Source organism: Papio anubis, chromosome 12 (assembly GCF_008728515.1).
Source record: "Papio anubis isolate 15944 chromosome 12, Panubis1.0, whole genome shotgun sequence".
NCBI lineage: Eukaryota > Metazoa > Chordata > Mammalia > Primates > Cercopithecidae > Papio > Papio anubis.
In genome coordinates this window covers 10,726,075-10,736,424 of record NC_044987.1, presented here as the reverse complement: position 1 = coordinate 10,736,424, position 10,350 = coordinate 10,726,075, and the positions used below count along the sequence as shown (strand labels likewise).

The window sequence follows — 10,350 nt, the reverse complement described above, 5'->3', positions numbered from 1 at the left end:
ATCCTGCCTTAGTTATGCAGCTGGCCAGAGAGCTCTGAGAAGGCGGTTTTCTCCCATTCTCTCAGCCAGAATGAAGATTGCTTTAGAAATTTGTATTTGTAATAGAAATTCTCTAATGATCAAACAGACTGAATCTGTATGTGTGAAAGTGTTTGTGTGTGTGCGTGTGTTGACAGAGAGAGAATGTGTGTGCGCATGTATATCTATATATGTGTGTGTTTGAGAGAAAAAGAGAGAAGATGCTTGAATAAAGGCTTATCCCGGGAAAGAGCTTCCCAGCACCTAAGTGTTGCTAATTTGAGTATATCTTTTTCAATTCTACACAAAACAGGATACAAAATCTGTTCTTCTTTTCAACATTTGGCTGATTTTATGTAAATCTCCTCCTCTTCTGTATATGGCTTATTCTGGTACTGGAATAAGAAAGTGCTATTCCTCTTCAAAGACCCATACTGAAGCAAAAGGAATTTATAAAATATAAAAAATAATTTAACCCCAGTGTTCTCAATCAGAAAAATATAGTTGCCATATTTCATATAAAACATGCTCACAGTAAATGCTGCCTCCCTTCCTTTCTGTAAGAACAGAGCCTCATATATGAGAAGAAATGTCCAACGGCAGCTTCGTGACTGAGTTCATCCTCACGGGCCTTCCCCATGCCCCAGCGCTGGACGCCCCACTCTTTGGAGCCTTCCTGGTCATTTATGTGCTCACTGTGCTGGGGAACCTCCTCATCCTGCTGGTGATCAGGGTGGATTCTCACCTCCACACCCCCATGTACTCCTTCCTCTCCAACCTGTCCTTCATTGACATGTGGCTCTCCACTGTCACGGTGCCCAAAATGCTGATGACCTTGGTGTCCCCAAGTGGCAGGGCTATCTCCTTCCACAGTTGCGTGGCTCAACTCTATTTTTTCCACTTCCTGGGGAGCACCGAGTGTTTCCTCTACACGGTCATGTCCTGTGATCGCTACCTGGCCATCAGTTACCCGCTCAGGTACACCCGCATGATGAGTGGGCGCGCGTGTGCTCTCCTGGCCATCGGCACTTGGCTCAGTGGCTCCCTGCACTCTGCTGTCCAGACCATATTGACTTTCCATTTGCCCTACTGTGGACCCAACCGGATCCAGCACTACTTCTGTGACGCACCGCCCATCCTGAAACTGGCCTGTGCAGACACCTCAGCCAACGAGATGGTCATCTTTGTGGACATTGGGATAGTGGCCTCGGGCTGCTTTCTCCTGATAGTGCTGTCCTATGTGTCCATCGTCTGTTCCATCCTGCGGATCCGCACCTCAGAGGGGAGACGCAGAGCCTTTCAGACCTGTGCCTCCCACTGTATCGTGGTCCTTTGCTTTTTTGTTCCCTGTGTTGTCATTTACCTGAGACCAGGTTCCAGGGACGTCGTGGATGGAGCTGTGGCCGTTTTCTACACGGTGCTGACGCCCCTTCTCAACCCTGTTGTGTACACCCTGAGAAACAAGGAAGTGAAGAAAGCTGTGTTGAAACTGAGAGACAAAGTAGCACATTCTCAGGAAGAATAGATACTAGGAAGTAGCTACACTAGTTTGTTTTAAAATAGTAATATAATTTAGTTATTCATGTGGAATTGATTATATGTATAGTTCTCAGTGTTAAACATTATTCCAAAACACCTGCACAGTTATAATTCTTCCACCAATTTTCTAAGAGAGTTTTAACATCACAGCTAGACTTGTATTTATGAGGAATATGCTTATATTCTGATTTATTGATTCATTTCTCATCAATAGGTTCATATTAATTTAAAAAAATATTTTAATCGAATCTCCAAGATAGATGGTTGAGTCATTCATGTTTACAACTTGATAAAAAGCTTTTGTGTTTTGTTTGATTTCTTGTGCACACAAACTTAACAATTTACCATTATGGAGACGTTGTTCAAAAATAGCAACAAATATTTGAGGTCATTTTTCTAACTGTGGCTGTAGCTATTCAAATTTCTTTTTGGTTTTAATGTATTTGTATATTTGTATTTGTATATACAAATCCAAATGTGTATACAAAAGAAAGTATGTAACATTTAGCATATTTAACATACAGGTTTTCACATATTTATGTATGCATATGTATCTATTTACATATATGTATCTGAAAACATTTCTAGAAACACTATTTTTAATGGGCAAAAGTAGCAAGCTATTAATATTTAAATATTATCAGTGAATCAAATAGAAATTGTGTGTTCATAGAATAGATTATCATCCAGCAATGATAATGTACGATCTACAGCTACATATACAATAGTTTACACACTTATCACAAGCACCCATTTTTTTATGTTTGTTAAGATTCAATATAAAACATTAAATCTCTTAAATATCTAGATCACTTGGGGCTGTTTTGTCCCCCAGTTCATTTGGTAATGTCTGGAAATATTCTTGCTTGTCACAGGTGCTGGCATCTAGTGACTAGAGGTCAGGGGTATTAAACATTCCACAATGCACAGGAGAGACCCTCACAACAAAGCTTCTCATGGCCAAAATGTTGATAGTGCTAAGGATGAGAAACCTAGAGCTGAATTTAATTTTAAGTAACATGTGTAAGACCACGACAATAGAAATAAAATATTTTCAGATAAATATAACATTTCCTGAACAAATTTAAGATTACAATGGGCACACAGAGACTCATATTTTTAAAATTCCAATTATATTCAAATAGATCTATACATTCAATACTATTCCAAGTAAAATCCCAGCATTTGATTTTACAGCAATGGACATGTGGATCCTAAAGTGTGGATTGAATAAGTCCCAAAATGGTCAATATTATCTTGAAGACATAAAACTTAACTGAAAGATTGACAACACTAGTTATCAAAACTTGTGACAAAGCTACGGTAACTCAGGAGTTTCGTATTTGTACGGGGTTAGACAAATAGAAAATTGTAACTGAATACAGCATACAGAAATAGACTGATACATATTCGTATGATGAAGATAACACTGCCGAGCAATAAAGCAAGATTGCCTTCTTCAATAAATTATGTTCAGGTATCTGAGTATTCAGAATAAAAAAATTAGTCTTGACCCTGTGTCATACTAGACACATAAAAGACTCAATTATAGTAGATAGGAGATATGAATGTGGTGGACTGTCTGACACTTATTTATGTAAGAGATTTTATAGGAGTGCAAAACCCTCTTGGAAAAAAAGTAATTAAAAACATATTCTTAAAGAAAAGAAACAAACAGAGGAAGCTAATCATAAAAATAATACATGAGACTAAAGTTATTACATTTTGAAATAGAAATTTTGCCACTCATTTTCTTTGATGATAATGTAATAAAACTAGAGGTTAATATATAGAGTGTAAAAGAGAATACAAAAATAATTGGGAACTTAAACCAAATTCCTTAAAAAAAAATTTCAGTTAATGACGTAATTACAGCTATAATCCCAAATTATATAGAAAATAAAAACATCCTTATGTCACATATAAAGTAAAATTAATTTTAGATGAAGTAAAGATTTAAATGAAGGAAAAAACTTAAAACATTAAATATTACATAAGTGAATACTGATAAACTTGTGTATAAGAAAATGGTCTCCATTTTTTTTTTTTTTTTTTTTTTTGACAGGGTCTGACTCTGTTGTGCAGGCTGGAGTGCTGTGGTGTCACCTCAACTCACTGCAACCTTCGCCTCCCAGGCTCAAGTGATCCTCCCACCTCAGACTCCTGAGTAGCTGGGACTACAGGCACCCACCAACATACTTGGTTAATTTGTGTAGTTTTTGTAGAGACAGGGTTTCACCATGTTGCCCATGCTGGTCTCCAACTCCTGGGCTTAAGCGATCCACCTGCCTTGGCTCCAAATGTACTGGGATTACAGGCATGAGGCACCGCACTTGACCAAGAACATTCCTTTAAAGCAAAATACCAATATCAGAAAACATACTAGAATCAATTTATAAAATTTCCTAGAACAGTAAAAATATCTATGCAAACTTAAAAAGTATTTAAGTGGTGATAAACTTCAAAGTACATTTTACCTTACAATAAAAAACAAATTAATGTTTTCAATTTGTAAAACTTCAGATAAGTCAATAAGATAAAGACTATTACCACAAAAAAAGCAATGAATAAAGATTCTAAAAAGTTAATTTACAAAAGGAGATGTAAGCATGAAATATAAAAATTGTTTACTCATGCTTGTGAAAGCAATGAAAATTATGACAGCAATAATATCTAATGATTATTTATACAATTGGGATATAGTTATGTTAGATAGGTAGATCTCTGGGGAAAAGCCACCCTGCAACTGTAAACAACAGAAAAAGCTGGGGAATTTGGATGATTAAAACCACCATAGACAGTGAGTGAGTGAGTGATGCTGAGTTGGAGAGCGCCAACAAGTGAGGACCATTATAGATTATGGAAAATTCTGAATTGAGAGCAAGCAGTTGTGAGTGTCTCTCAGTCACTGGTGAGAGAAAAGGGTAAGTCAGTTATTTCCTCTAAGGTACAAATATTGGTTCCAGGAAGACATGGGCTCGTCTCAGGAGGCTAAATAAAAAACTCTAAGGAAATGCATGCATGCTTATGAAGAACCTTTCATTGATCTCTTCTTGTTGGTTTTGTACACATCAAGGGAACCTAAAAGCTGAAGAGGAATCCCATCCTCTGAGGCATAAATCAACCTAAGTTTCTACCCATATTCATTTCCAGTCCCTGCACTTCAACTAGTTTGGTCCCTAAATAGAAAAAGACCACTCCTTCTTAACACTGTATCTGTTCTTTGAGTGGTATCTTGCAAACTTAGCACCTGTACACAGCACGTGGAAAGTGATAAATTGGGGCAAAAACTCAGATGAGTTTTACTATTGAAATGAATCACATACTGTAAGATGAGTTCTTAGAAATGTAGATTTAACTTATTTTCTCCTGCTTTTCTTCTTTCCTTTATCTCAAACTTCCATTCAGACCTAAGATACTGGAGAACTGTTAAGACTTTGTTATAAAATCAGTTAGATACATAGAAAGATAGTAATTGATGGGATACAAATAGAGACAAAGTTGCTCTGTATACTTCTATATGCTAATATGCAGCTCAAACATTGACCCTGCAGATTGAGACTCTTGCTTTAGGTCTCAGGCTACCTTGGACTTCACTGGATGAGGATTTTCACATTTCATCAAATCTGATCATGAAGCTATTCTGGGAATTGTTCCTCCTGGTGCAGTAGAAATTTCAGAGTATCTTGGTTCTATTTTAAAAGTTCTGATATCCATATTGGTGACTGCAGTAATCTCCTTTCTGCTATTTATTTACATATTTCAAAAACCTTTGTTTAAAGTAGCTTAAGCCACCTTCCCTGGAGGTATCTTCTCTGGGATTTCTGAAGAGCAGAGATCACGGCTCTTCTCACACTGGTGAACAAGTTTCATAGTGTCTGCCCACTGAACAATTAGTAAGAATCCTGAACTAAGACAACATTTTGTATTAATATTAGTATTAAGCAAAGAACCTTATTTTGGCCCCAATTTCCATTACACAGAATCCCAGCTTCTCTTGACATCAAGGTGACATAGGCCCCTCTTCTTGCATTGGTCCCATTTTTCCTGTCTCAGGTTCTAGGCACAGATTAATTAAGAGGCACAGACTTGATGGAACTGTCTTCCTTGTGAGATCATTCATCACCTGGGTTTATGAGAATGAGGAGTAAAGAAAGATGGTGGAGGCAACACATGATATCTAACAAAGCGAATATTAGAGTATATTTAGAAACCTAGGGTAGACGAAGTATGAAAGACAGCTGGCCCCTACCCAGTAGATTGTGTTCGGGAGAGCATGTATGAATGCCATGTTCTCAGAACCGCATAGGAAGTGTTCTAGGGTAACAGAAATGTGGGCAGGCGGCAGTCATGCATGAGGCTTGGTGCTCTCTGGATCATTTGGGAGGTCGTGGGAATCCCATTATGGAGTTGCGCTGAGATTTTTACCTGCTCTGAGAGGAGCCCTTTAAGGGCAAGCAGTAGTGAGGACATCAGTAACAGTATCAGGCATAAAATCGTCCACAAAGACCTTGCTCTTAGATTCAGAAGGACTCTCTGAAAACACTAAAAGAATATATGTACTCTCTTTCTCCCTAAGATCAAAACTGGAAATTCTGTAATACTGCTGCAAGGCACAATATGGTAAGACTCACTGTCATTTACTGAGCAGTTATTTCCTGCCAGTCACAGTACTTAGTACTTTATATGTATCATCTTATTTAATGCTTATAACTTCTCAGTGAGGTAGGTGATGTTAGCAATGTCAAATAACATACGAGGAAACTAGAGAATGATTTAGCTCTACTGTTCAGTTTTCAAATATTCCCAGCCACTAGCAATTAAATTCTTGGTGGTTTTTGTTTGTTTGTTTGTTTTGTTTTGTTTTTAAAGTTTTCTCATGAGCAAGGAAGCAAAACTGAATGTGGTAGGTAGAATTTGCAGTAGCCTTCAAGATTCCTGCCCTCTAGTATATACTTTCTGTTTAATAACCTTCCTTTGAGTATGCCTGGGACCTGTTAATACGATGGAATATCACCCCTGTGACTGCATTACATAACATTATGTAATAGTTTGTCATAGCAAACTGGAGAGAGTTTATCTCATTGGTTTTGAAGAAGACACCTGTGGTGTTTTAAGAAGGCCAAGTAGCTAGGACTTTCTTGGACCTTGGGTGACGTCAGTAAGTTGAGAGTTATATGTCCTGCCAACAAACAGCAAGAAAACTGGGATCTGAGTCCTAAACTGCAAGGAACTGAATTGTGCCAACAACCACAAGAAGCTTGGAGAATGATCCCCAGCCCCAGATGAGATTGCAGCCCTTGGTGATATGTTGATTAAAACCTGATGAGAGCTAAACAGAGGGCCCAGCTGACCTGGGCGAGACAATACATTTGCATGTTTTATGCCAGTTAAGTTTGTGGTAATTTATACACCTATTGAAATATAAGACAATGTGTTTCTCCTAATTTCTTCCACATGTGTCTCTGTGTGTACATATGTGAGACAGAGAGAGAGACTAGGAAATCACTTTATTGGTTTATAAAGGAAGCTTTGTAACAAGCAAAGTCCACGATAACTCCAGAATTATCTACCTGGTTGATGCAGTTTCCACGTAGAGAATGGATTCTCATTTCTCAATTAAGTGCTAAATGCTGCGTGCTCTTTATATCTCCAGAAGGAGAGAAACCAAGGGTGAGAAGAAATGTCCAACGCCAGCCTCGTGACAGCATTCATTCTCACGGGCCTTCCCCATGCCCCAGCGCTGGACGCCCCACTCTTTGGAATCTTCCTGGTGGTTTATGTGCTCACTGTGCTGGGGAACCTCCTCATCCTGCTGGTGATCAGGGTGGATTCTCACCTCCACACCCCCATGTACTCCTTCCTCTCCAACCTGTCCTTCATTGACATGTGGTTCTCCACTGTCACGGTGCCCAAAATGCTGATGACCTTGGTGTCCCCAAGCGGCGGGGCTATCTCCTTCCACAGCTGTGTGGCTCAGCTCTATTTCTTTCACTTCCTGGGGAGCACCGAGTGTTTCCTCTATGCAGTCATGTCCTATGATCGCTACCTGGCCATCAGTTACCCGCTCAGGTACACCAGCATGATGAGTGGGCGCTCGTGTGCTCTCCTGGCCACCAGCACTTGGCTCAATGGCTCTCTGCACTCTGCTGTCCAGACCATATTGACTTTCCATTTGCCCTACTGTGGACCCAACCGGATCCAGCACTATTTGTGTGATGCACCGCCCATCCTGAAACTGGCCTGTGCAGACACCACAGCCATTGAGATTGTCATTTTTGTGACTGTTGGAATAGTGGCCTCGGGCTGCTTTCTTCTGATAGTGGTGTCCTATGTGTCCATTGTCTGTTCCATCCTGCGGATCCACACCTCAGAGGGGAGGTGCAGAGCCTTTCAGACCTGTGCCTCCCACTGCATCGTGGTCCTTTGCTTCTTTGGCCCTGGTCTTTTCATTTACCTGAGACCAGGCTCCAGGAAAGCTGTGGATGGGGTTGTGGCCGTTTTCTACACTGTGCTGACGCCCCTTCTCAACCCTGTTGTGTACACCCTGAGAAACAAGGAGGTGAAGAAAGCTCTGTTGAAGCTGAAATACAAAGTAGCACATTCTCAGAGCAAATAAACACTAGGGAATAAATACCCTCATTTTTTCAAAATTAACACTAAAATTCATTATTAACGTGAATTTTATTGCATGAATAATTCTGAGTGTTAAACATTATTCAAAACTACTGGCTCAGGAATATTTGCTTCACAGAGATTTCTAAGGAATTGTAAAGTCACAACTAGATTTCTTTTAGTTATGATGAATGTGCATATATTCTGAATATGGACTTGTTTCCTGCAATAGGCTAATTTTCCCCTTTTACAAAAATAAATATTCCAATTTAATCTCAGATACCAGGTTGAGTTATTCATATGTCCTAGTTGGTAATATGTTTATATATTTTGGTTTATTTCTTATGCACACAAACCAAGGAATTTGAAATCATAGGGATATTGTTCAATGAGAGCAACAAATATCAGAGGTCATTTACTCACGGCTGCAGCTGTGCAAATGCCTTCTTAATTTTGTTTGCACTTGTGCCTTTGTGTGTGTGTGCGCGCACATGTGTGCTTGCTTGTGAAAGTGGGTTTCAAAGTGTTAATTCTCTTTCCCAGCACATCTTGTCCCTGGTTATCGCTCTTGCGTTAAAAAAGTCTTAATCTTCCCATCAGCCTTTTATCATTTAAGCAGGACTGCTAGGACCAGCTCTGGCACTAACATGTGCCTTTCAATAACTAGGGGCCATTGCCATCTTGCAAGAACCCTTCAAATTTTTTCAGGAGGAAGTTAACAGCACATACCTCGAGTTGCACTCATATATTCTGACTTTGAATTCCCTGTTCTACCTAACCAGATACCTATAGTTAGCACAAAGCAGGGACGCTGAGTCCTCTTCCTGCAGACAGTCGTGGCTGGTCATGCTGTCCAGATAGCTCCTTTCACAACGCTCTTAGTGTCTTGGAAATTCAGTCGCATCAAACTCCAGTTGCACCTGCTCCAGGGCAGGGATGTCCCACATTACAGAGTAGGACAAATTGTGTTTGCTGTTTAGAAAGTAGAAAAATAGGTACAGCATGGTGGCTCACGCCTGTAATCCCAGAACTTTGGGAGGTCGAGGCAGGCGGATCATGAAGTCAGGAGTTCGAGACCAGCCTGACTAATATGGTGAAATTCTGTCTGTACTAAAAATACAAAACTTAGCTAGACGTAGTGGCACACACCTGTATTCCCAACTACTCAGCAGGCTGAGGCAGGAGAATCCCCTTATACATATTTCATGTATAAGTGAGATCATACAGTATTTGTCTTTCTATATCTGGCTTATTTCACTAAGCTTAATGTCCTCCAGGTTCATCCATGTTGCCTCAAATGACAGAATTTCCTTTTTTTAAGGCATAATAATGTATGTATATGAGTACCACATTTTCTTTATCTATTAATCTATTTATGGCCACTTAGTTTATTTCCATATCTTGGCTATTGTTAATAATTCCAAAATGAACATGAAAGTACAGACATCGCTTCAACATAATGATTTGTTTTCTTTTGGATATATACCCAGAAGTGGAATTCCTGTATAATATGGCAATTCCATTTTTAATTTTTTGAGGAACATCCATACTGCTTTCTGTAATGGCTGTGCCAATTTTTCATTTCTACAAGCAATATACAAAGATTCTCTTTTTTTCCTACATCTTTGCCAGCATGTATCATCTTTCAACTTTTTAATAAGAGCCATCCGGATAGGTGTGAGGTGATATTTCATTATAATTTTGGTTTGTACTTCTGTGATGATTAATGATGTTGAGCATCTTTTCATATACCTTTTGGCCATTTGTATGTTTTCTTTGGAAAAAAAGTCTACCTAGTTCCTTTGCCCATTTTGTATTTAGGTTATTTGTTTTTGTTTTATTTATTTGTTTTCCTTTTTCTACTGAGTTTGTGAGTTCTTTACATATTTTGAATATTAATCTTTTATCAAACACATAGTTTCTCAATACTTTTTCCCACTTCGTCGGCTGCCTTTTCATTTTCTTGATTATTTCCTTTGCTGTGAAGAAACTTTTTAGTTTGATACAGTCCCACTTAATCATGCTAAATGTAATTATTCTAGCTTAAATAAGCGGTAAAATAGTAAACAGTGTTAAGCTTGTGAATGCTAGACATTTTATAAGGATTATATCAGTTTAATCAGTACAAGAACCTAGAAGATAACACTGTTATCCAAATTCACACAATTAGTGAGGAAT

The 10,350-nt window shown here is 38.8% G+C and overlaps 2 protein-coding genes across 2 annotated transcripts; both read left to right on the top strand.

Moving 5' to 3' along the window:
- Positions 1-478: 478 nt before the first annotated feature.
- LOC116269672 (olfactory receptor 10G9) lies at positions 479-3,622 on the top strand. Its single transcript, XM_031652836.1, has one exon. The coding sequence runs from the start codon at positions 608-610 to the stop codon at positions 1,541-1,543; it is 936 nt and encodes a 311-aa protein (XP_031508696.1). The 5' UTR covers positions 479-607; the 3' UTR covers positions 1,544-3,622.
- A 186-nt stretch (positions 3,623-3,808) lies between these two features.
- On the top strand, positions 3,809-9,226 carry LOC101000684 (olfactory receptor 10G8). Its single transcript, XM_021926676.2, has one exon. The coding sequence runs from the start codon at positions 7,241-7,243 to the stop codon at positions 8,174-8,176; it is 936 nt and encodes a 311-aa protein (XP_021782368.2). The 5' UTR covers positions 3,809-7,240; the 3' UTR covers positions 8,177-9,226.
- Positions 9,227-10,350: the final 1,124 nt, after the last annotated feature.

Excerpts from the sequence above, each read along its gene's own strand:
- LOC116269672 (XM_031652836.1), top strand. The coding sequence starts at position 608 with ATGTCCAACGGCAGCTTCGTGACTGAGTTCATCCTCACGGGCCTTCCC.
- LOC101000684 (XM_021926676.2), top strand. The coding sequence starts at position 7,241 with ATGTCCAACGCCAGCCTCGTGACAGCATTCATTCTCACGGGCCTTCCC.